The sequence below is a fragment of the Lepidochelys kempii genome, chromosome 17, assembly GCF_965140285.1.
Source record: "Lepidochelys kempii isolate rLepKem1 chromosome 17, rLepKem1.hap1, whole genome shotgun sequence".
Lineage (NCBI taxonomy): Eukaryota > Metazoa > Chordata > Testudines > Cheloniidae > Lepidochelys > Lepidochelys kempii.
This window is the reverse complement of record NC_136396.1, coordinates 6,012,635-6,039,909: the sequence shown is the minus strand read 5'-3', so window position 1 is coordinate 6,039,909 and position 27,275 is coordinate 6,012,635. Positions and strand designations below refer to the sequence as shown.

The 27,275-nt window shown below is 42.9% G+C and overlaps 1 protein-coding gene across 1 annotated transcript in view; it reads left to right on the top strand.

Moving 5' to 3' along the window:
• Positions 1 to 26,773, top strand: part of TBX4 (T-box transcription factor 4) — a 51,744-nt gene extending 24,971 nt beyond the window's left edge. Inside the window, exons 5-8 of the mRNA XM_073315563.1 lie at positions 15,646 to 15,798; positions 23,402 to 23,490; positions 23,961 to 24,202; positions 26,148 to 26,773. Of these exons, the coding sequence (XP_073171664.1) occupies positions 15,646 to 15,798; positions 23,402 to 23,490; positions 23,961 to 24,202; positions 26,148 to 26,773 (1,110 nt within the window). The remainder of the gene's footprint in view (positions 1 to 15,645; positions 15,799 to 23,401; positions 23,491 to 23,960; positions 24,203 to 26,147) is intronic.
• Positions 26,774 to 27,275: the final 502 nt, after the last annotated feature.

The window sequence follows — 27,275 nt, the reverse complement described above, 5'->3', positions numbered from 1 at the left end:
TTTTTTTTTCAGGCTTAGATCACGTATACCAGTGTATGGCTCTCACAAGCACATAGTGTTGCCAACCCTCCATGATTGTCCTGGAGTCTCCAGGAATTAAAGATTAACCTTTCATGAAAGATTATGTCATGTGATGAAACCTCCAGGATTACGTCCAACCAAAACTGGCAACCCTACAAGACTGTTCTAGGAGTGCTTATCACAGACACTTGTGAAGCACAAAAAATTGTTGAAAGAAAAGGAGGACTTGTGGCACCTTAGAGACTAACAGATTTGTTTGAGCATAAGCTTTCGTGAGCTACAGCTCACTTCATCGGATGCCTTCCAAAATAGTTGGGCTCCCTGCTCCCATCTGCAGCCTCCATCAGAGACTTCCATCATTGGGAGTTTGGCGTGCAGTGCATATCTGATCATTTACTTTGAGCACGGCTAGGCCTTGGCAGCCACACATCTGCTATCTTTATAAATAAATGAATGAGTAGGCAAATCCTTTACAGTCCCCTCAATGAATTCCTTAGGAAGTAAATCCAGGCCCTGATTCTCTGCACTCCAGTAACTGATTAAGACTTTGATCTTGCAAATAACTTATGCCAGGAGTAGTCCCACTGAGTTCATAAAGCGAAGAGTGTGCAGGCCTGAGGCCTAATTAGGTAAACTGATTAATTGTAATAAAAAGACTTGGAGCCTTTGCAGAATTGAGCTCGCTCACTGAACTCAGTGAAGTATGACTGAGGATTGCTTGCGGTAGTCAGGGTTTGTGGGATCAGGCCCTTAGAGTATGCTCTGAAAATGCTCAGATTCTGACCATGAGCTATTAACGGATTGAACAACTTATCACCTAAAACATTCACTGCTGTCACTAGGGGGGGAAGACTCATAATCAAGTCCCTAAATTTTTCACTGGTAAATTATCTGCTGTTGTCAAGTCTTTGGATTATGAACAGCGGCCGCAGTATACTGTCCAGGCATAACAAGGGGCAGTGCCTGTCTGAAAGAATTCACAGTCTAAGGGCTTGTCTGAATGAGAAAGTTGCGCTGATATAACTTAAACTGCTGAAAACCCCTGTGTGGGGAGACTTATTTAATTTTGAGTGGTTTACTTCAGTTTAGTTTAAACTGACTCCTAATCTAAACCAAAAATAAGCCTGGTTTGAGTCGAAATAGGTATCCGCACAGGAGTTTGCACCAGTTCGAAGCAATTTAAAATTGCACCTTTAGTTAAGTCAGCATGCCTCTCTCATGTGGATGAGCCCTGAGATATCTGTGGGGAAGGGGCGGGGGAGAGAGAGTGAGTTAATTAAATATGTTTTAACTATCCCCTTTAGCCTCCTACCTGTGTTTTGCCTCTCTGGACACTGAAATCTTTATTCAACGACCAGGGGAGGTCTCGGGTTGAGGTGCTTGTCAGAAGGCGCTGCCGAGACCCTTGTTCAGGAGCTTTGCAGATGGGTGAGGAAGGAGTGTGCTGCACTTGGGCATTTGCAAATGTTTATTTTGGATGGGAACCAGCGTGCAGATAAGCACGCCGCTCTGCAGCTCTTCACTGAGGTGACTGAGGATGTGCGAGTTCAGCCTTGCCAGTTTAGAGCAAACAATTAGGAAGATTCATACTTTTAGTTTATTTAGTCAAGAACCAGGGTAGGTAGGTAGGAAGGTCTTGTGGCTGAGGCATAGGGCTAGGAGTCTGGAGAGCTGGGTTCTGTCGCAAGCTCTGCCACGGATTTCTTGAGTGACCTTGGGTGAACTGCTTCCCTGCCCCGTGCTTCAGCGTAGACTTCAGTCAATTCACAAGTTGTGGATCTTGTCTGTATCGGGGACTTTTGTGGTGGTGCAGCTACACCAGTGTAAAGCCCCTTGTATTGATACACACTGCACAAGTATAAAAAGTGACTTGCACAGGATAAACTGCACCGGTGCAAGTGACCTTGTACATCAGTGCAGCAGGTCTACACTAGGTGTCTGCATTGGTACAGAAGTCCCCAGTGCAGGGAAGCCCTTAATGCTATGCTTTTTTCTCTCTGAGCAATTTTTAATCAGGAAATGCCTGTGTTTTACATCAGGCTTTTCAACTGAAAAATACTCTTGTTGAATATGGATTCAGAGGACTTCAGTAGCTTAGCCAGAGATTAGGGGTCTATTATGGGCGTGGGGGTGGGTCAGGTTCTGGGGCCTGCAACGTGCAGGAGGTCAGACTAGATGATCATGATGGTTCCTTCTGACCTTAAAGTCTGTGAGTCTATGAGAAGTGAGCAAGTGCCTGTGATATTCCCCTACAGAGTTGATCAGATCCTAAAGAAATCATTTTAAGCCACTTATGTTGAAAGGTAAAAGCCCTCCTCGTAGAGTGAGACCTTTAATTTATGTATTTCAAAACTTTACATGCAGAGATAATCAGCCCAACAGAACCTCTGATTTATGTGTCCTGAGGCTGGTGTGTGATATAACAAGCTCATTATTTTGACAGATTTGGGGCTTTCCTTCCTAATGCCATGTAAATGATTGGTAGCAACGTACACTTTCTTTGAAAGTGGAAAATATTTTCTAAACTTGAGAGTCAGAATGCTGACACAACAGTTATGTATCCACTAAAATTACTGATTTATTCAGGCTACAATACCCATCCAGCTACTGGTTCCAGATGAAAAATGAGAATTACTCCTTCAGAACACTAACCACAAGCTTTAGTGGATCTGTTAATTCGTTTAGTGACTATTATCTGTAGTCTCCTGGTAACTCTACAAAAATGTCTTTATTAAAAAGGATTACATATTAATATTTCTTGAAGAAGGTTAGTACAGAGCATTAAAGGAGACCTGACAAATATTTCTATTAGTTTAGATCCTTATGAATGGAACTCCATTGTCTTTTAAAGGTTTAAAGTATGTATATGAGTTCTCTGTGTCCAGGTCTGGGTGAGAGAGTGCTTACAGATTGTTACAAAGGAATTCTCCTACAGGTTCTCATTCTCATTGATTTCACTGGGTTTTGGATCAGGCCCACAGTGAATTATTTTTTCCCTGAGAGACCAGTTTATTTCTAAGCTGAGGATTCACTCCAACCAGAACTGAAATTTGCAGGGCACTGACTTTCATTCTACTTGGGTGTTTCCCCACGTCACAGTCCACAATGATATTTAGATTGCGAGGTCTTTGGGCCCGGGACCATCTGTCTGGTCTGTGTTTATACAGCACTTAGCCTAGTAGGGGTCCTGGTCCGTGACTGGGGATCCTAGCTGCTACCACATACATAATCATAATACCAGCTCACAAAGCCCAACCCCAGAAGACGGGCTGTGAAACTGAGTCTGGTCCCGAGTCCAAAGGCCGCTGAAATCCATGCAAGTCTCTTCATTTACTTTAATAGGCTTTGGATGAGGCCCTAGGGGGAAACAAATCCTCCCCCTAGGCTATCAAGCCACCATTTCCACCCATATCCTTTTATGGCAGGGTGATAATGTCTCCATAACTGCCCTGCACAGTTATGTTGGCAGAACTAGTCTGCAGTGCTCTCACCACGTGTGCAACCCACGTTTAGGCTCTGCAAATCATCCCCATGTCCAGGCAGTAGAACTGCTCTACTGCAGGCAGGTCCATTTCTGCCTGCTGAGGTGCGGCTTGGATCTACCCTCTGAAAGTGGCTTCTGTTGAAGCTATTAATCTATGGAGAGGGGCAATAACAAATAACAGAACTGGGAGCCTGGATCTCCTGAGTTCTAATCCTAGCTCCGGCTTCCTCTAAGACTTGGGAAAGTCACCTGACCTCAAGCTTCAGTTTACCCATCTGTAAAATGGGTGGATGGTAATGCCATAGTACTCCTCCAGGGTGTTGGCAGGACTAAGTGTTAACGTTTGGATAGCACTTTGCAGAGGCTTGCTAAGCATTTTTCTCAGGGTGAGGGTCAGTTTAAATACAAGACACTGAGAGTATTCATTCAACCACAATGTGCCTATTATTATTATTTTATTTTAATCTGTGCAATTAGCCTTTTGATACATGGGGGGTGGAGTGGGCAGAATCGCTTCCATACAGTAGGGATATTCACATTCTTAAAGGGACATCCTACTCTTTTAAACTACTTCTTTTCTTGGTGGTTTTTGACCTATCAAGGGTTCATTTTCCTTGATCTCAGTGGAATACTTATCTCCAGGAAAAGCCAGAGTGAACTCAGGTGATTATCCTGGTTTATTGTGGAGTGTTTTCTGCCCGTGCCTCTCAGCACACAGGAACTAGAGTGATGAGCCCTTTAAGAAGTGGTTGTGTTAATAAGAAGACTTCTACTGAAACCAGACCGTTCTGGGGGAACTGCCACATTAAACAGGCTTTGCTACAGAGACACACTGAGGTTAGCTTGGATGCAAAGGCACAGAATATCTCAGGCTTTCTCAGAGTTTTTCACCAACCTCAAACTGGTGCTGAACAAACAGCATCATGGCGGGCTCTCTTTCATAGGATGTAGTGACATCTGAAAACGGGAAGGGGGCAAATGCATCACAACAGAGTGGGCTGTTGTTTTTTAAATAAAAAGTGCCCCTGAAATTAAATAATTGGAGATGTATCTTAACCCCCTGGAAGCTCAGCGTTTTGGAGGTGCATTTATTCTTCACACTGTTTGGAATTTAGTTTCTTTACTGTATTTTTCTCTCCTGTCTCTTCTGACTGCAAGGATCTTTGTACATACCTCTGTTGTTCATTTCATTGCTGGTGGTTTATTGCTCTTCAATTCTCTTGACTTTGTCTTATTTTAAATGCATTTTATTTTGTGAGAAGAGGACTGCTGCAGCTTGATGTTATGGGACATTCTAGATGGGTTATCAGTTGCAGTGTTGCTTTTGGTTTTCTTGATCTGCATCTTCTTGGACCTCTTTAACTTGCTTTGCTGTTTGGTTCTGGTCAGGTCTGTCATTTCTCCCCACACTTATTTCTCACCACCTGTTTTTATTGGACTCTTTCATTGCTTTTTCTTACCTTTGGGGCGCTTCTCTCATTTTTCTATTAAATTGATTTTTGCATTTTCTGTCTCTTTGTTGTCCGGTGCACTCAGCACATTTAACCATGTCAACATCCTGTTAATTTCATAAAAGTCTGACTCTTATAAAGTTAGATAGTTAATTTTTGCAGTTCTATGTTGACTTGTGGGACAAGAAATGCTTCCTGTCTGGGACCTAGTATGGAAATTTAGGTGCGTGCTTTACCAACAACATTCATATGCCCCTTTATGGAGAAATTTTGCAGGTGCACCATTCAGCATTTATTTTGGGCTCAGTGATAAACCTGTGAAAACTTTGGGCCAAGTTCACTGCTTGCATAAAAGGGCAGAGCTCCATAGATTTGTTGTACCCACTTACACCAATGCTGAATGTGTCCTGACATCCTTAGCAATAGACTCGCTCGATGTCCTTGTTCTCTGGTAGTTTATTCTTCACTTAGATTCGCTTTTCCATGATCTGTTGTTTCTGATGTGAATATATTTCTGTCTAGCACTGTGTTTGGCTGCCCAGTTCAGTCTTTTGGGTTGCTTATTAGGTTGGTTCTGCCAGTAGAAATACCTATGTGATGGATTTTATTTTGAATCTCGTTTTTTTGTATTAAAACTGACCTGACCCCAGGGATGCATAGAGATTGAATTATAAAGGCCAAGTTGAACTTTTATATGGTCTTTTATAGGCTTTGTGCCTATGAAAAAGAACCAGGCCTTGTACTGCTAGATTGTCTGTCTGGGACCGATCGGGATGAGTAGATGATAACGTGACATTTATTTACATGGATTAGAAATGGCTGGTGTGATTCCTGGTTGAGTTTAAATTATATAGCCTGGGATGAGAATTTATATGTGATGTATTAGGTGTTTTTGTGGTCACACTGTTGGTTTAAATCAATCTAAGGAAGTTCAGATTTTTTTTCTTAACATAGAATCAAAGCCTGAAGCCTTCATTCACTCTTCAGTGGGAAGTTTGCCTAAATAAGCAATCAGTGAAAGATGTCAAGATTTGCATAGTACCTTTGTTCCTTTTGGTGACATAAGGCCAAATTCTAGTCATGTACTGTACTTTAATGGGAATTTTGCCTGCATATGGTCCGCAGCATTTGCTCTGTTTGTTACTGTTCCGAAAAAAAAGACTTGAGTTGTTGTAAAAGTTAAAGACCTGTCTCCTCCCACAGACGCCACCACCAAGGCCACGACTTGTGGTTTTCATTCAGTTTTTACTCATGCAAAATTCCCGGGGACTGCAATGGAAGTTAGATGGAATTAGGACTGAATGAGGATCTCTGGCTTTGGCCCTCCAGAAGGAACAATATGTTTGCTTTCCTGTTGAATCTTTTCTCAAGGTTCTCCACTTTCTGTTTCTCTCTCTGTAAATTGTCAGGTCACGTATATCATTTGCGGCTGACTCCTCCTTTTCTGCTTGCTTCAGTGGTAGTGTGCAAGGAAACAGCCCAGAAGGATTCAGGGCTTGGGCCATGTGGAATAGAGAGAATGCTCATGATTTAGCCCTTGCATTAGGGCTCTACTCTCTGAGCATATGGTGCCCATAAGACACTTGCTTTTTATTCTGGAGTTTATTTTATCCCAGCTCACCTTTCAGGGACATTTAAAAATAACTGTGAGGTCTACAGCAGGCCAGGGAAGCAAAGAGGCCTTTGAAAGAGCTGAACAAAAGAAAAAGAGTTGTTGGGGGCACACACATGTTTAAGAAGTAAAGCAGGCAATAGGTGATGGGTTTTTTTGTAGCACTTAAGTATGGACTATAAAAACCTTGAGTGGAAACGTGTAGTTTATGTGCAATGGCAACAACGCCCTGTGCTGTTATTTTGGGGCATGAGGGTTCAGATCAGGGTGAATTCACTGAAACTAGAACCTTCACAAAAATCATAGACTCATAGAAATGTAGAGCTGAAAGGGACCTCGAGAGGTCATTCAGTCCAGAGCCTTGTGCTGAAGGCAGGACCAAATAAACCTAGCTCATCAAACATAGCTCATCCCTAGAAACCAGCATTTGTCCAACGTGTTCTTAAAAACCTCCAATGACAGGGATTCCATAACCTCCCTTGGAAAACTATTTCAGAGCTTAACGACCCTTATACTTAGAAAGCTTTTCCTGATAATTAACCTAAATCTCCCTTGTTGCAAATTAAGCCCATTACTTCTTGTTCTACCTTCAGTGGACATGGAAAACAACTGATCACTGTCCTTTTTATAACAGCCTTTAACATGTTTGAAGACTGTTATCAAGTTCTTCCTCAGTCATCTTTTCCCAAGATTAAATGTGCTGATTTTTTTTAACCTTTCCTCAGAGGTCAGCTTTCCTACACCTTTTATTATTTTTTGTTGCTCTCCTCTGGACTCTCTCCAATTTGTCCACATCTCTCCTAAAGTGTGGTGCACGCAATTGGACCAGATATTTCAGCTGAGGGCTCATCAGTGCCAAGAAGAGTGGGACAATGATCTCCTGTGTCTTGTACAACACTCCTGCTAATACACCCCAGAATCATATTAGGCTTTTTTGCAACTGCATCACGTTGTTGACTCGTATTCAATTTGTGATCTGCTATAATCCCCAGATCCTTTTCAGTAGTACTACCCCCTAGCCAGTTATTCCCCATTTAGTATTTGTGCATTGATTTTTTTCCCTTTCTAAATGAAGTACTTTGCACTTATTTTTATTGAATTTCATCTTGTTGATTTCAGACCAATTCTCTATTTTCTCAAGGTCTTTTTGAATTCTAATCCTGTCCTCTTAAGTGTTTGCAACCCCTCTCAGTTTGGTGTCATCTGCACATTTCATAAGTGTATTCTCCACTCCAGTATCTGTCATTAATGAAAATATTGAATAGTACCAGACTCAGGACTGACCCCTATATGATCCCACTAGATACACCCTCCTACTTTGACTCATAGACAGTAAGGTCAGAAAGGACCATTATGATCATTTGTCTGACCTCCTGCACAATGCAGGCCACAGAATCTCACCCACCCACTCCTGCAAGAAACCTCTCACCTATGTCTGAGCCACTGAAGTCCTCAAATCATGGTTTAAAGACTTCAAGGTGCAGAGATCTATTTGAGTACGTTCTTTCAACCACTTGAGCATCCACCTATAAAGATATAAAGAAATGCTTCCACTCTATGCATTAGACGTGAAACTTTGTCAAAGAAGAAAATTTGGTATGGCATGAGTTCTTTTTGACAAATATATGCTGGCTATTCCTTATAGCACTATAATCCTCTAGGTGCTTACAAACTGATTGTTTAATAATTTGTTCCAGTATCTTTCCCGGTATCAAAATTAGGCTGAGTGGTGCATAATTCCTAGGGTCCTCTTTGTTCCCCCTTTTAAAGATGGATGCTACGTTTGCCCTTCTGCAGGCCTCTGGGACCACACCCATCCTTCATGAGTTCTCAAAGATAATTGCTAACACTTTCAAGATTGTTTCAGCTAGTTCCTTAGGTACCCCAGGATGAATTTCATCAGGCCCTACCGACTTAACTACATATAACATCTCTAAATATTCTTTAACCTGTTCTTCCCCTACTTTAGCGTGCATTCCTTCTCCATTGTGGTTAATATTAATTGTGCTGAGTATCCGTCTCCATTATCTTTTTTAGCGAAGACTGAAGCAAAATAAGCATTAAGTGCCTCAGCCTTATTGATGTAATCAATTATTAGCTCTCCTTCCTAGCTAAGTAGAGGACTTACACTTTCCTTCATCTTCTTCTTGCTCCTAATATGTTTAAAGAACCTCTTCTTTATTGCCTTTTATGTCCCTTGCTAGGTGTACCTCAGTTTGTGCCTTTGCCTTTCTGATTTTGTCCCTACATGCTTGTGCTATTTTTTTAAACTTAGCAATTTGTCCATGGTTTCCCCTTTGAAGAATTCGGTTTTGATTTTTCATGTAATTAAAAAGCTCCTTTAATGAGTAGAATTGAGAGCTGGTTTAGTTTGTTTTAGGGATGTTTTTATTGATTTATGTTAAAATCTGAACAGAGAGTTTTCTGTAAACACTTTGCTTCGGCATATTTCAGGTCTGCAGGCTCAAGATCAGTAGAGACTGCACCTATCCCAAGGTGAATGGTATTTAATTTCCAGTTGGTTATGTGGGGGGTTGAAGTAGATTGCTTTTACAGTAACTGCATCTGGCTCATATTCTGAGTGGCGTACCTGGGTATCTTGGGGGAACCAAGATTCGCAATGGGCTGGATGCTAGGAGGAGTGAGATGAGCCCATTAATAGCTAGCAAATCAGCATTTCTCAAGATGCTCTTGACACCCTGCGGAATCAGATGTTGTAAAAGCTGCACTAGTAGCTGAGAGGTAACATTAGGACTTGAGAAGGCAGCCCCAGGAGACACCAAGCACAGCTTGATATTTCGGTGATTAGTTTTCTTTGTTCGTTTTTTCAATAAATGCTGGTAAGCTCACTTAAATGAGCAGCTCCCCAAAGTGACCAACTTCACTTTCCTGCACCATAAATATTCATAAATGACTTGCATTGAGTGATTAAAAAAAGCAGGAAAGCCATTCTCAAGTGCGCCACGCTCTGTGCAGCAAAAGTAATTCAGCAGAGGATGACAAACACCCTGTTTGTCCAGCAAATATGTAGGCGAAAGATGGCCTAAGTTGAAGTTTATCACCTGGAGAGCTTCCCATAGACCAGCCCCGGTTACTTCCAAACCTGGGGGCCACCAACTTTTGATCACTCCTGGGAGGCACTCAGGTTAGGAAAAGAGAGAGAGGCATAAATACTGACTTTCTCTTGGGATATGCTAAGTTTGGTGCAGAGCTGTGGCCCGTTTTTTGTGGTCTGTGCTGGACCCTCTCTGATTTGTTTAGACACCGTTTTGCTTTATGCACAAACGAAAAGGGTCATTTTTATTACATACCTATTATAGGCCCAACTTAATTGGACAAACATTGAAGAACATGGTCCCTCCTTTGCTCTAATGCTCAAAGAGAATAGAAGGAAGAAAGAAACAAAAACTACATTAAAATGAAAGACGACATTAATTGCATGATCCCCAGGGACCAACCATAAAATTATGTGGTTTTTACGTAGCTATTTACTATTCAATATAAAAAGGGCAATTGCCATGACGACCCCTGCATCACATGATACCTGATACCTTGGAGAAACAGCAGGCTCTGTTAAATCAACTCCCAAAATGTCATGTGAAAGTTAAATACATTTTACAATGAGTTGAGGGAAAGTTTGCGTTACAGCGAGCAGGCCCCATGTATACCCAAGCTCTCACTCTACGGGCCCAACCCTACAAAGTGCCAAACGCCGTCAAGTCTTGGTGCTGATGCGACTTAGCATCTTGCAGGGTTAGGCCCCAAAGCGGTGTTTTTTCTAGACAAAATAAACTGAATGGAGCAAATGATGCCATTTGGTTTTTGCCATTTGTTGCTTTTGATTAGAGAATGCAAGAAAAAGATTATTTAATTAAGCCACATTAAAGTTTAAATTCCAGCTGCCAACCATGTGATCAGTGCATGGGAGAGGGGAAAAAAAAGACATTGGCTTAAGCTCCTATTGTTTTCAGAAATCGAAATAAGTCTTTGTCATGAAAGGCTCACTGAATGCCAGGCTGGGAGACTATAAAATTGATATGACTCTTGATACATGTGTGTGTAAAATGTCCACTTTAAGCACTGGAACAGAGGGAGTATGACTCAACAGCATTACTTATGTGTGTAAAAAGAAAAAAAAAAGACTGTCTTTGAAGAAAATGGCTGTAAAATATTGCCGAAATGATAGAAAGGTTATTGGGATTGTGACCAACTTTGCGCATGAGTCCACAATTCAGGAAAGTTTTTCTGTTGCCAATGGTAATATTTCTCATACTGAAGAACACAAGTCATTGTACACCATGTTCACCCCTCATGGCAGTGGACTTATACCAGGGAGGTAATTGTCCCTATATGCTTTATTAAAAGATATGAATGTGATTATATGTACCTGTAAAACTCTCTGAATAAGAGGGCCTGCCCCTGGTCTCACTAATACCCTAGCATGTGCATTCTGAGTCAGCCATTTTGTTTTCTGAAAGTCTGGTGTATCTGAGACTGTGCATCAATCTGCCTTTTCCTGATTTTCCAAACAACCATGGATGTTTGTTGTAGTGATGGGGACCACACAAGTCCCTAAATAAATAGACAGTATATTATATTGGTACGATATATACAGTATTGTACAGTATATTATATTGTACAAATTGACAGCTTGATGTTTAGAATTTAAGTGGCTAAAGTTCAGCAACTGTAAGTAGGATTTTCAAGATCACCTATGTGACTCTTTCTTAATAGGTCAAAAAAAGCACCTATTCACTTAAATCTTTTTGAAAATCCCACCCAAAATTTTCTAGATTTAGGCACCCAAATAAAAATGACTTGATTTTTCACAGATGCTGAGCAAATGAGGCTCCCGTTAACCTCACTGTGGATACATAATCAAGCTAATATCAGATATCCAAATATGGCTTTAGTGATCTCACTTTAGCTAACCTGAGTTTGAATTTTTTTAAATAAGATAATAGTACAATAAATACAGCATAGCTCTGAACCTTCTAAGTGTGACTATGTACCATGTAAGCTGGATTGTGCTTCCTTGTGGACAAATGGGTGAGACAAGATCAACGGCACGTTTAATTCAAATTAATTGATAGCAACCAATCTAATCGATATAAGAGTAAAATCCAGTATTTGTATAGCAAGACATTTACAGTTAGTAGCATAGCATGTTGGAATGCTAGTTAAGAAGTGCTGTTTTTCAACTTGTTGGACTAATGGTTTATTCATATAGACTTATAAATATTTCTCTCTCACCAGTGTATTTTTAACAATTCCAGACAGTAATGTAAACACACTTTTTTTTTTTGGTTGGGAACTAACTAATATTTCAGTTAACGATATAATGTGTAATGATCTGCAAAGATAATTTTCAAAAATATACATTATAATGTTTTACATTTTGCAAACATTTAATCTCACAACCTACTTACAAAATAGTAAGAGATCATTTCAGTATTATCATCCCCTGTTGGGAAAACTAAGGCAAAAAGCTCTTAAGAGAATTGCCCAGGCTCATCCAGTGAGTTGGAATTCCGCCTGTAAAAGTCCTGACTCTGTCTAATGCTGAAAACTTAGACAATGCTTCCGATATGCATCCTCCATAATATGTTATCTGCTCTATCTTATCAATTCAATTATTCCTTATTCGTGATAGGACTCTTTAGATTAGTATTTCTACTGATATTGGGCATAGGAGTAGCATTTTCTTACATTTGTTTTGAGCATTTTTAGACAATGACACAAGACTGTATTTTCAACAGCAGCTGCTAATATCATGGTCTGAGTTTTCGGTACCTAAGGGACTGTCCATACAAACAGTTAGATTTACTCCCTAGTTTGTCATGAACTATCTCGCACTAGCCTGCTGTGCACCAACTGTCTGTGTGGACTCTGCTACGCTGCACTAAAAGTGCCTTAGTGTGCTTTGATCTGCCAAGCTTTGAAATGGGAACAGATCAAAGCACGTTACATCATTTTTAGTGCACAGTAGCGGAGTCCATACAGACAGTAGGCGCACAGCAGGCTAGTGCGAGGTAGGTTTATACCCAGCTTGCCACGTGCTAACTGCTTATAGAGGCAGGCCCTAAGTTCTCAGGTGTACAGTTTTTCATGCTTAAGTTTTTTCTGGGGGTGAGGCATATACAAGTAAGGAATATTTGTGTGTTTGCACATACGACCTGCATGCACAACTCCATGCTTTTGTACACGCAAAACTTTTTGATGAGGAAAAAAAATGATGCATACAAACCTCATGCATGCACAGCTTCAGAGAAGCGGGTGAGGCCCTGGAAATGTTGGCAGTGTCAGAAGTGTAATGATGATTTTCCTTTTTTTGGTCTCTAATTTGAACTGCTGACTATTCTACCTCGCTGTGTCATATCCGGTTTGTGGTTGTCTTCCTGTAACCACAAGAGGCATCAGTTGGTAATTTGGCATGTCGGAACAAAATCTCAGGCTTTAAAACATTTGACTGACAGGGATACCATGAGTGTTATAAGGGGCATAAAGCCAAATCAGACCTCTCAACTGGCTGAGCATTCAGCACCTTGTAAATTCTTGTTAGATTCTAGCATCATGTAGATACGGAGGAATGGTAAAGATGTAATAGGCTGGTTTAAAATATGTTTTCAAGGGGGAGGGTTCACTGAATTCACATTCTGGTGAGACAATCATTCACTTAAACTTCTGCTTCTCTACCAGTACCTTTATAATTCAATGTGAAGCACCTCTGTAATCACATATTATGCAGCAAGGTATCCTAACATATGAGATGGTATTTAATAAATGTGTTTACAGCTAGAGTTATGAGTGAATGTATTTTTTCAGTGGTGCCATAATCATAAAAAAAGAGAGTGTGAGCGGAAAAAAGAGAATGAAAAGGCATTTCTTTTTAGCCTCAGATTTTTGGCAAACACAAATGGCCATTTTTGTAGGTGTAATTTGTCCTTTGGCCATGAAAAACTGCTTTTAAAAAAAAAAATTTGTAAACTTTTTTTTTTTAATCAAGAAAATGGCAAATTTCCCTTCTGTGCTGTTGGATTTTGTGCTTTTGTGCTGTCTGCTGAAAGCTGCTCCTCATTCATGTCCTGGGAGACTGACTAAATCAAGTTAACCTCCACCCTCTGCATTTCTCATGTATATTCAGCACACTTTATGTTAAGGGATCACCATTCTGCTTTGAGCTGGCAAATCTAAAGCTGTTTCCTTTCCTGGTCTGCGCACTATAAGGTCTCTGCATTTTCCTGAGCAGTGGTAGATTTTCAGATTGGTGCAGCAAGGGACAAAAATGCAAAACCTCGTAAGTGAGATGGGGCAGTTTAAGCAATAATGGAGTTTGTGTTTGGAAGCGAACCTCTAGACAGGATTACGGATACAACAGTATCCTTCAGAGTCTCTCTAAAATATTTGAGACTCTGAATGCTTCAACAGAGTAATGCTGGCTTTAGACGTTGCCTTGGCTTTGTTCTAGTTGGGTTGAAGTATGGCATTGAAACATGCCTCATAAGGGAGATAGCGTGGATAAGGCACTGGAGTGGGAGTCAGGAGCTTTAGGCTTGGCTTTTCAAAGGAGCCCCAAATGTAATGTGAGTTGGGTCCCTAGTTTTTCCCCTTTGAAAAATCCCAGTTTAAAGTTCTATTCCTGGTTCTGCCACTGACGTACTGTGGGATATGGGCAAGTCACTTCGCCTCTCTGTGCCGTCAGAAACAGGAATTGTTTCACAGACGTTCTATGGCCTGTGTTAGCCAGGAGGTTGGACCAGATGATCATAATGGTCCCTTCAGGCCTTGGGCTCTATGGAGCTGTAAAATGAGGATAATGAAGCTTGAGCTGAACTGACCCTTTGAATTAGAACACTCTGGATTTGGGGAAAGTTCAGATTTAAACTGGATTTTGCAGCTTGGGCTCATCTCTGATGACTAATAATAAAAACCTTCTCTTCATAAAAGTCTCCGCTCTCTGCCCACGCTTCTCTATGAATTTGTGCTTCCAGTGGTTGATTCCTGAAGGGACAGCAAAGATGACAAACCAAGCAATAAACTGAGCTTCTCACTTCTAAGCCCTGCAACATAGCAGCAAAACGGTTAAGAGAAATGACGCAAAGCTGATAAAATGCCAAAAATTCCTCATTCTTCTGCGACGGGGGAGAGGGAAGGTTGTCTGGAAAATGTCAACAATAAAAATTACATTTAAATGGTATATGATGCAGCCAGCTACTGTGGGCAGAGTTATGTGCAACCAGATGAGGAGACTTTAAAGCCCCATGTGGTACCTGCTGCTTTGTCTGAAATTTGCTTCTGGTTTTTTTGCTGCTCGTGTCAGTACTGAAGGGCACAAAGTCTGAAAGTTTTGCGAACCAAACCAGCAGATCCCAAAGGGAGTGGAACCAGCATCTTTTGCTTCTCCATATAGAACAGGCCAGCTCCTTGCCATTCACAGGCAGCTTGGGGCAGCAGTGTTTGTGGCAAGGAATAAGGATTTTGAAAAGATGGGTGGGGGTAGGGACTCACTCTCCCATTAGAGATGAATGGGCCCCCTGGGACAATGATAGAGAATAAGCCTTGCACCAAGATGACAGGCGGGGGGTGGGGGTAATGTTTTGGCACTAAAGGCAGCACCCAATATAGGCACTTATTTGTAACATGAGTAAATATAGTGCTTGTGAAGGGCTGCTGGACTGAGACAAGCATAAAGGCGAGCTGCTGAGTTAGCTTCCCCAGACAGGTTTGTCAATACAGCTCAATCCCAATCTGCAGAAAATCTTGACACTCCAGGGATTCCCCATACAGCTCTGTAAATACACCTTGGTCCTGATCTGTAGCCCCCATGTTTCCCTGCTCCTTAGCTCCACAGGCAGATCCACTGATGCACCACAGTCCTGGGTGTTATTAAGTACAGTAATGTATTTCTAAAGCCTGTTTCTGGATTGCACACCAATCTGTTATATTTATTTCTCTCTGAAAGCAAAGCACACAGCTGGAGCTGTTTGTGTAATATTTTACTGCATTCACTTATTCCATTATTGATGCCAACTGAATGGTTATGACTATTTTAACAAACTTTTTTATTTGTTTTTCAGATTATTCTTAATTCGATGCATAAATACCAGCCGAGACTGCACATTGTGAAAGCAGATGAAAACAACGCCTTTGGGTCTAAGAACACAGCGTTCTGCACACATGTGTTTCCAGAGACATCCTTTATATCGGTTACCTCCTATCAGAATCACAAGGTACGGTGCTTTGCAGCAAAAGGTGCTTTAGCTTTGAGTAATTTTTGCAGACCTGCACTGAAGACTGAAACGAACTGATGGGAACAAGCACAGTGTTACCGTTATGGGCACTGAGGAACAGTGTTTAATGATGCAGTTGTGCAGCAGGAAATGGCCAAGCACAGCGATTGGTTAGCAAGACTGGTGAAGCACAGGATGCATGAAAAATGTATTGGGTAAAAATATCTTGGCAATCTCCACCAGTATCGTAACTAATGAATCTGAAAGCTCATAAATGCTCAAATGTCATTCACAACAGCAAGCAAATCTAAGAGTGACCAGTAAAGCTGGCTCATAAATCTCCAGTGAAAAGTAATTACAGTATATATATTTAGTGAGACATATAAGGAATGTGACCATAAAAATGCAGCTCAGAGCCTGACTTGTGGTTAGGACATGAGGGAAGGTGGGTTGGTGTGTGCATGTTTTGTTTTTCGGGGAATATAAAACTCGAAGGGCTCACTTCAGCTGCACGTAATGGATTATCATATAGTGGAGGGGTTGGAGCAGGAGAGGAGTGACTAAATTTGGTGTGGTCCCATCTGAAATGGGGAGAAGTGGAAGGTGCCCAACAACATATGAAGAGAAGAGGAGTGAGCTGATTGGAGAAGAGAGAGAGGAATGTGACCAATTACTTAATACACATTCTTTTACTCTATTCCCCCCCCCCCGCCGCCTTATTTAGCCCTTGGAGACCATGTCAGTGTAAGCTGAAGCTGTCCAGAGATGGAGCAGGGGGATCATATTCTTACACAAACGGCCCTGTCATTCCTAGCACATTCGTTCAAACAGGTTTTCCTGCAGCACCAGGAATGCACGTCCAGGGGGCCTTGTTGCGTTTGTAACCTGGGCAGAGGCAGTGCTAATGGGGAAAGAACGCTGGGGCAGACGCGTGATTGGTTATCTGAGGCGGTCTCCTCTCCCGACAAGGCCACCAAAACAAAGGGGGAGGAGGCAACAGATTTTGAGACTTTGTAATCACCAGGCCGGCTAGACAACGGCGCAGCCAGTCAGCTGCCACCTTCCCACGGCTCTCAGCAGTGCGTGCAGGAGCAAGAGCGGGGGCTGGGAATTCGGCCTCCTAGGTTCTATTCCGAGCTCTGCTAGCGATTTGCTGCTTTTATGCTATAATTTTCCTATCTGTAAAATAGAGATGAGGATACTTGTCTCCCTCCAGAGGGATGTATTAGGCTGAACTGAGTTTTGTTAAAGGCCTGCCTGTGTCAGTGAATGTAAAATCTGCACTGTACATCAAGATATAGACTCCTCCTACAGAAGGAGATTGCCCCAACCATGCCTCCTCCCCTTTGGTCTGTTTAAATCTTTTCCTCATAGGAGTAGGAGTCAGTTTTATTTTGCATTTGAAGGCCGGACTCCTATGCAGTTACTGAGCCAGGGCAAAGAATCACAATGGAAACATGGCTGTGTGTGTCAAAGTAAAACGGGCAAAAGAGAGCCTTAGCTGAACGCTAATATGGATCCTAGCTACCAACCTGTGACTGTAAATGTGAAATGACCAGTAGCCCAAACACGGTTAACCAGAAACACACTGAAGAGCTTGTTTAATAGCTACTCGTAATATTTTACATCAGTAGCGCCTTTCCTCCTGAAGGAGCCCTATGTGCTTCATAAATGTGATACTTACAATATAACTGACATGCAGCCACTTCTGAGGGGGAAGGCTGGTAGCTAACGGCTGTACAGCACACAACATAGTGATGTGGCTGGAGGTAAATTCACCAGGACCAACTGTTAGGAGCCAAGGGATCTTTGTGGCCAGATTTTCAAAAGAACTCAGCCTGTAGCAGTTATATGGAGAACTAGCACAGCTGCGGAGAGCTGAGCTCTTTTGAAAATCTGACCTTCTCCGCCCATGCCAGTGACCGTCATGACAGAGTAAAACAAATAGAACTCCATGTGCCTTCCAACAAGGATAAAGGGCTACCTGGCACTGCCTGGATTTTAACCTGACGACCCCCAGAGCCTAGGTAGTGCAGACCTGCTGCACAGCAGCATGAGAGGACTAGGAGCCAGCGACTTCTGGGATCTAATCTCTGCTCTGCCATGGACTCAGTGTGTGGCCTTGAGCAAAACCCCACCGTGCTAACTAAATAATACATTCTTCATTAGAAAAGCAACCTTTCTGGTATAGATCATGAAACCCCCGGAACCACAGGAATTGCACATCCTCTTTTTAAAAGTCTGTTTTCCAGATTTCAGCCAATTGCCAACCTCCTTGGCTTAAGAAATATTCAGCTAGCCTGAGGTGCACTTATTAATAACGGCAGCTTCTCTGAAAGAGAATCAAGAACTTGATTTCACAGTTGAATATGAAGTTGAAATGAGCATAACAACACTGAGTAAAATCCCCAGCTCCACGCCGCCCACACACAGGTCTAGGCAGTAGAGCTTTCTTGGTATATTTACCCCAAACTTCCCTTTTGAGGCAGCTGCAGGCAGGGGTGAAAGCCTGGTTCTGTTGAAGTCAGTGGCAATACTCCCGTCCACTTCAGTGGGGCCAGGATTTCACCCTACGTGCCAAAGGTTTTGCACTGAAGTGGGGGGAACTTTCAACCCCAAAGCATTAATATGTGAGCTCCCATGTGTCTCTACCTAACAGTAGTCTCAAATGACTTTGAAGAAAAAGAATAACAGGAACACAATGGAAAATATTATTTCTGCTGCCAAAAGGGGCTTGTTTAAAAATGTGTTGTGACGGAAGCAGAACCAAGTCAGGCTGCATGTTACAGCAGCAAAGAAATTAAATTAAGCCTTACGTGGCTTCATGTTGGTCTGTTGAGGGGGAAGGCAGGCAAGGCCCTAAGCGTCTTGTGGTTCCTCAGATGGCTGTTAGGCTACTAAAGAATCTACTAGTGAATCAAAGCAGGGAAAAAGAGAGCACTGACTCCATCCAAAATGGAGCCAATAATATCATGCTAGGCTCAGTTTACAGTCTGCATAGAGCAGATCCTGACAGCTATTGAAAGTGGCATCCGATGCTGGCTACTTTCATGGACTGACATATCCCTTCTTTGATTACAAATACCAGCCAATCCATTATGCTGGGGGAGAGAAGCTCTTTTATAATCTTCGTTCTGTTTGGTAAGGGATAATTTTTAAACCGTTATTGAAAGTACAGGTGCTAATTAGCGTAACGTTTTTGGCAATTATTTGAAAGAGCCAAATGCTGGATGGTCTTGCCAGAAAACCCTTAGCCAGCCAACAGCAGGGTGGGAGCTGGCTACCTGGATTCTGCCTCATGGCAGAGAGAGAGCGAGTACATGGTAGGACTGGCTGGAGTTCGGGGCTGCGGTATATGTGTACGCTCCCTTCACACCAGCAATAGCCTTTGCACATTGTCACTCCCTCCACCTGGAAATTATTCATATGTTCATTTCCAATCAAATGCATGGGGACAAGAGGTTGAGTGTTGGTCTTGTGTTACCATAACAGCAAATTAACTCAGGCCCATCTGTCTGTCTAGGGTATTTCTTAGAGTTGTATAAAGTTGGCATCAAAGAGGGGGTAATGTGTGTGCTGGGGGTGCCTGCACATACCCTTTGGGAAGAGATGCATTATGCCCACTTCCAGAGCCCCTGCGTCAGTATTCTGATAAATAATCTGGTGGTAGTTATTTTAAATATCAGTTTTCAGTGGGTGGGAAGAAGAGGACGAGAATACAGTTGTTACTATGTGTTTGGAGGAGCTGAGGGGAAGGGCCTGGAAGAGATGAGGCTAGGCAGGCTGCGTCAGAGAAAGCAACCCGTGAGAATAGTTATTTTCCAAAGGTTGGTGCCTTTCACCTGAGCATGTGGCAAAGATTCCACCACGGTGGCCCATTGTTGCCATAACATTTGAGATGTACATTGGGTTTGATAAAGACAATAGCAGTAAACAGGGTCTCTTCCCCAGGGAGCTGACAACGTTAACCAGCAGAAGGCAAAAACTGAAGGACCAGGCACAAGAACAGTGTGGCTTAAGGAGGGACTTGGAAGGCCACCCCTATGAGCTTCAGGGTGACTAGCAGGAAGAAACAAAGCGTGCACAAAAGCAAGAGAATTGAGAGAGCAGGGGCGGGGAGAGTAAATGAATGTAGAGATTTGTAGGGAAACTTGATGAGGAGACTGAACTTTATTACAAGAGGGAAAAGTTAGGAGACAGCCAGAGAATCCAAGAACATAGATGACGGGAGCAGAAAAATTAAAGGAGGGTGGGAAAAACCCTGATAAGATTCAAGTGTTCTGTGTGGGCGCAGGCAAGAGGAGGAAATATAGAAAGACCAACTAGCAGGTGTGAACTGCAAGCCCTAATGCGAGTGAGGACATCACTGACGAAAGCTTTATAGCCTTGTAATTCACAGTTGTTTAGCATTCAGTCTCTATTGCTTAAATATTTTTATTTCCTTGGTATCATGTTACATGTGATCCACAAGAGAGGAGCTCCTGAGGCCGGGGATGGTGCAGTAAACCTGGAGATGAGCTCTACCTTACTCCTGCTGAAGTCACTGGGAGTTGCGCCATTGACGCAGCAGCAGGCCCAGGCCCTTTACCATTGTTTTATAGGGATGGGTTTCAGTTTTTAAAACACACATTTCTTTGACATGTTTGCTGCCCCCACGTCTTCAGAGCCACTTAAAGTTGGTATTAACCAAAGTGGTTTGAGTGTCATTGCTCCAGGGGCTGCTTCAAATCAGTAGGAAAGTTATTAAAAGCTCTTTCCCATGCAAAGCATCCTTCTTCGCATGACCCGCTAGATGCGGGCGTGCGCACACAAGGCTGCTAGCTGTGTGTTGTATAAGGAGTTTTATTGTTCCTTGAGGAAACATTTAAGGTACTGGCATGAAAGTTACTGCCAGATGACTTTGGGGCAAACTCCTCTCTGCTCAGACTACGGGTAAAATTTTCAAACCCCCGCCCCCCTCCGTGGCAGGTCAACTGATTCACCCTTGCAACAGCAGTATAGGTGTTGGGGCTTGACCTAGAGCCAAGGCTCTGAGCCCTTCCCTGCTCACTGGGTCTCCGAAATCAGTCCAAACATCTACACTACTATTTTTAGCTCTGCACCATAAGGCTAAGGGTTTTTTTTTGTGTGTTCCCCACATTACAATGGTGTAAACCCAGGGAAGGCAATAGCATCATTCCGGGTTTAACAGCTCCAAGGCTGGCTGAGTTTTTTTCATCAAAGCCTTGTTTTCACGAATATCTTCGGCAAATCCAGGTTATGATCATTTTTAATTAAGTTGAAATACAGGGGGGCAGAAGCATGCCTTCATGAACTGAAAAGCCTCCATCTACTTGCGCATGGTTATAGCAACCGGAGCAAAAAACAGCTTGTGTAGAATTTGTAGTGCTCCTGCCTGAAAAAGCTGAACGATGTGGATTGTGGTGGTTTTCTAAAAGTCCATGCAATCACTGTAACTCATAGAGGCGCTGAGCCAAACAACTACCATCAGACACAAGACTGCACAGTGCAACTGCTTCGGTGTACAAGGTTGGCTGTATCACCCGGAGTTTATCATCATCAAGTGTGAGTTTAAGCCTGAATGGGGCCCTGAGGGGTCACCAAGGAAAACGCCAGGTGCTGTAAGAATTAGGTTTGGTGACGCCATAGCTACTGAAACACCATTAGAACAAATTACGTGGGAAGACAGAGCTGGTGGAAGTGCAATCCCTTGAAGTCTTTCACTCAGCTGTCTGGCTTAAAGATAGACTCTAGTGCAGCTACACTCTGCTTGATGCAGAAATTACCAAGTGAACGTTTAAGGCCTGTGTGACGGCAGCGGAGATGACCCTAATGGTCCCTTCTGACCTTCATCTGTGGATGTCTGTGTGCCTTTCCCCAGAGGTGGGCTTGGCCCGGCCCTGTGCTGGGGGAGATGCCCTCTTTCTTCAGCAGTAAAACTGAGTGCCTGATCATTTCTGAGCCTTAAAGATTCCATAGCACTGTTTGCAAAGATAGAGGGAAAGAGTGAGCACCTTTGGTAGCTCTAGTCTGTCTCCATAAACTCTTCCTGATGTAGCTCTTCGTCACTCAGCGGTTGGGTAGCGGTGCTGTGCACTTGTTAGATAGCAGGGTATGTTGCTGCGTATTTGCATAACATGTTGGGTGAAGTGATTTCTGTGTACATACCGTTTATAAAGGAGACACATTAAATAAAGTGATTACTAAGGGCTTAAGGGGATTTAATGGATTTGCTCTGAGTGTTAATGTGAAATTTCCCAGCGTCTGAAGCCCTTCCCGCCATCTCTTCATAAAAAACGTGTTAAAAGAGACTGTAGTTTAGAGACGACCCTGCAGCACAACACTCTTTCCTATGACTTTGCTTGGGTGCGGTTTTAATTTCATGTGTGTGTTTGCGGAGGGTGGGGGGGATGAGAGATGTGGCTTGTTTACTTGTGTTTTTATTGGAGTGGAATATTTTTAAATGAAATTTTACACCAGGCCCCATAACTTCCTCTAGTTTGTGTTTTTTATTTTTTGCAAAATTTTCATGAAGTTATAGAAATGGATCTCAGGCTGAGGGGTTTGGATCACTGTGGTGGACTTAGTCTCTGGAGAAGGCTAGCCTATTTCTGGATAACAGCCACTATAAAGCAGTAGTAATTCTTCTCAGCCATAAGGGAAGTGGCTAGAACAGAGGGGGGCAAACTACGACCTGCGGGCCACATCCAGCCCACAGGACCCTTCCCTCTGGCCCCCAAGCTCCTGCCAGGGAGCGGGGTCAGGACAGGCTTGCAGAGGAGCCAGCCCAACTCCCCGGCACCATGGTGGAGACTAGCCCCTCGCAGTCACAGTTCCCTGAGTACCTGGGCAGCGTGGCTGCAGCTCCGGCCGGGCAGCACGGTTATAGCGCGGCCAGACTGGGTGCCCAGGGCAGCAAGGTCAGGGGGAGGTCGGGGACGGTCAAGAGGCCTGGGCCCTGCTGCCGGGGACAGGGGCAGAGCAAGCCAGGGCCCCCGTCCACCTCCAGCATGCTTGGTCTCTGTCCCCAGCAGCCAAACCCAGACAGGGAGCGAGCCCTGCCCGACTGCCAGGGAGAGCAGCCAAACGAGCAGGGAAAGGACTGAGCCCTCCTTTCCCCCACCCCACAGGTAATGTGGGGTGGGGAGAGCAGGGAGGGTTGGATAGTCAGGGGGTGTGGAACAGGGGAGATTGGATAGGGGTGGGAGTCCTGGGGGTGGTCAGGGAGTGGGGAGCAGGGGGGATGGTCACTGAATAAAAACAGTCAGTCCTAACTGAGGTCAGGTGCTAACTGTGCCCTAATCTCAAGCCCAAACTATCTGCCTTCAACCCGGGGAAGGGGGGTGGGGAGAAAGGCCTTTGGGGAAAGTTCAGCTCCAGAACCAAACTTTGCAGCTCAGGCCCCTCTAACTTTCAACTAATCCAGCCTCTTCTGCCATAGCATCTTTAGGTGACTGAAGCGGTGCAGGAAATAGCCACTGAACGCCACTGGATGCTGCTTTTTTACACGTATCTTTTCAGATCTACAAACCTAGTCCCACAACCATACATGTGGTTCTGATACACTATTAACTGACTCCTTTTTTGTTTCATTCTTTTAAAGATAACCCAGCTGAAAATTGAAAACAACCCATTTGCCAAGGGATTCCGGGGAAGTGATGACAGTGATTTGCGTGTGGCCCGGCTACAAAGGTGTGGATAAAAAGAGCAATGAGATGGCAGCTGTTTAGAATACAGTATATGGTTCTAACAGCTGCAGCCAGAGAGCTTTGATGCAATGTGTCTGTATGTATTCAATGCAGTATGTGTTTGCATTCAGTGGGATTTGTGTGTGTGTTCCAATCCAATAATATATGGTAACAGGACTTTGGGAGAGCAAATGTGGGCTTATGATTAGGAGCAAGGGGCTCCAGGGTTCTAAGCCTAACTCAGCCGCCCATTTGCACAATTCTCAACTTTTCTGTGGCTCAAGCTGTGATACAGTTGTTATAATACTCACCTACCACCACAGAGTGGTTGTGAAACTCAGTTAATTCTTTTTTTTAAGTAAAGTGCCTTGAAATCCTTGGCTGCAAGGTGCTATCGGAATGCTAAAGTAGTAGCGTTTTGTCCTGCAAGGGCTGACTGCTGTCTAACTAGTAAATAACTTTTCTCTCCTGCAGCAAAGAATATCCAGTGATTTCCAAAAGCATCATGAGGCAGAGGTTGGTTTCCACTCATGGCCAGCTTTCAACAAAAACAGATGTCAACCCACTCCATGGGAATCACCAGACCCTTCAGCATTATCAATATGAGAATGGTGCTCACATGCCGTTTGCTGCTTCGGATACTCAAGATCTACCACTCAACACCTTCACAGCACAGAGAGATTCAGGGCTCTTTTATCACTGCCTGAAAAGAAGAGGTAACAGACCTTTACAGATCTTCCTCCATATACTTGGCACCTTTTCCTGTCTCTCCAGGGCCAGGAGAGCTGTGCTGGTCTATTGCAAAGCACTTCTGATTGGATAGTATTTTGAGCACAATCCTTCAAGGTGCGCTGCACCTGCTGCCTTCATTGCAAGTTATGAATGCTCAGTGGTTTGCCAGAATATTCAGGCCCTGAAAACAATGTTAAGATGCTAAGGGAAGTGATATTTTGGAAGTCTACATTCATGATGCAATTTTTTAATGTAGGAAATTCAAGTACTAAATTATCGGAGCTCAAAATATAGCCTACAAGCAAATCCATTTATACTCTAAATCTGTGCCATTTGTCTATGCACTTTAAATGTGTTCAATGAAGTGCACCAATTTTATAAGAAAGGAGACTCTAGAAACAACTCTTATGACACACTAGAGGCTCAACTCTACCACCTTTACTCACACTGAGTAGTACGTGTGAATAGTCTCACTGAAACAAACCCAGTACTCCTCATGGAATAAAGTTCAGGTCATCAGAAAGGTGACAGGATTTTGCCATCAGTGATTTATTATGTATCATGTCTATAGTGCCACAGTGGTTATGGTGCTTTACAAACTCACATTTGCCACCTTGAAGAGCAGGTGAAGGGCCTGATCCAAAGCCCACTGGAATCAGTGCAAGTCTTTCTGCTGATTCCAGAGGGCTGGAGATTAGCTCTAAGTCCTGATCCTGCAAACGCTATTGAGAGTAGTGCTTATTACTCTACTTACTGTAGTCCAAAAAAAAAAAAAAAGACAGACTCAGGCCCTAAAATAGAGCAAGCAAGCAAAGCGGATCATCATGGCATGTGTCTAAAGGACTGAGAGTATGTTGGTAAATTAAACAACAGTTACATATGTCTATTTATATTCTTAATCAGAAAGTTTATTCAACTGAGGCCTGATCCTGAAATGGGCTGAGCTCCTCCAACTGCCATTGAGATTACTGGGAGTTAGTTGTAAGTGCTCGGCACTTTTCAGAATCAAGCCTTTAGTAAGTTTGTTAATGGTGGTCTATTTTTGATTACAGGAGCTAGCTGTAGACATTTTCTTTGCCTGCTGAGCCAGCTTTTAAATGTAACCAGCCTTTAAGTACACACTGCTCCCTTCAGACCAGTATCAGATGGGATCATGTCAGATTCTTTTGTTTTTAAGCTAAATGGAAGGGCTTTGCAGAGAAAAATCCTTATACTACCATGTCTCATTTGCTGCTAATTAATCTCAGCCTTGGTGAAAAGTTAAAGACACAGGTAATAAGAACTGCAATGCAAAACTTTAATATCTGCTGGGAGAGTTGCTGCTTCTCCTACAGTAAATAATAGTTCCTAATGATAGAATGCTGGTAAACCACATACGCAGCACTCAAAGTCCATTGAAAGGAGACAGCTTCTCCAGCATATAGCAGAAATCCTTACCAGAGCACTCTCCCTTGGTTTTATCTTGAAATATTTCTGCAGCCCTTGTCATGAATACCTGGTAAATGTATAGTAATTTTTGTGAGGACAGGAAGAAAGGTTGCGATAAGACATTTTAAAAGACTTCTTGAATTTGTCAGAAGAGTCGTGGTCCTCAGTTATCTGGATGAATGAAAAGTAATCTCTAGCTGTAAAAGTAGTAGCCCAGGTCATTTATTTAAGCTGATAAACGTAGCCAAAAAATGCTTTAAGGCTGATTGGATTAGACTAACATTAACAGTGTAATGCCTTTTTAATATTAAATATTGTTTTTCAAAATGAAGTAGCTTAACTGGATTAGCCTGAATAACAATGCAAGTAACCCAGTAAAATGATTGTAAGATTCACATACTTTTAAGGAGAATCCATAAGCTTTCCGAGGGCTTGACAATGTAATGTTAAATGCTGTTACACAGGCACCCTTTCCCTAAATGCTTATTTCTTTGTTCACAGAAAGTGCTCGGCATTTAGACCTGCCCTGCAAACGCTCCTATCTGGAAGCCTCCTCTTCTGTAGGAGAAGATCATTATTTTCGTTCGCCACCTCCATATGACCAGCAAATGTTAAGCCCTTCCTATTGCAGTGAGGTGACACCTAGGGAAGCTTGTATGTACTCAGGTTCTGGGGCTGAAATTGCAGGTGTCTCAACAGTCGATGACTTGCCACCTCCTCCCCCTCCCCCTTTGAGCTGCAATATGTGGACTTCTGTTGCACCTTACACCAGCTACAGTGTTCAGACAATGGAAACTGTGCCTTATCAGCCTTTCCCTGCTCATTTTACTACCACCACCATGATGCCAAGACTCCCCTCTATCACAAGTCAAAGCTCACAACCACCAGGTAATAGTCCCTTCAGTGTCTACAATCAACTGTCACAGTCTCAGGTTCGGGAGCGAGTTCCTCCCTCATCCTTCCCGAGGGAAAGAGTGCACCCATCTGTTTGCGAGAGGAAGCCCCCATCTCCGCACTTAAACACAGCAAACGAATTTCTGTACTCACAAAGCTTTTCACTCTCGAGGGAATCTTCATTACCATACCATTCAGGAATGGGGACTGTGGAAAACTGGACTGATGGATGATTCTAAGGAACAAAACAGCTAGTTTTACTGCTCCTGAACAATGTTACTTCAGTGTTAATTCCTGTGGGTAACTTGCACTTCAGTGAAACCTACACACATGTACATTTCCAAAGGGGGTGTGTGTGTGTGTGTGTGTGAGTGTGTGTGTATGAGGCATTTGTATCTTTACACACATACAATTCAATGGAAATAACAATTCTGTACAAAGTAACTCTCGGATCAATGGCCTGGATTCACCAATCTTTTCTAAATTAATTCAGTCCTACTGGCCCCTAAGAACCATCCGAATGACTAAAATGTGATGGCTGGTCCTTTTTCTTTGTTTAAAACAGCAGATTTTGGGGGAAATTATTACCCTTTAATTGTTATGGCTCTATGACTTCATGAGCCACAAAAACTAAGACAAAAGAGCATATAGTCCAACGTCTGTAAGTCAGAGCTCTTTTCATCTAGGATTGTTTCTTTTTCTATCCTCAGCAGTGGATAAGCATTATCAGCCAGT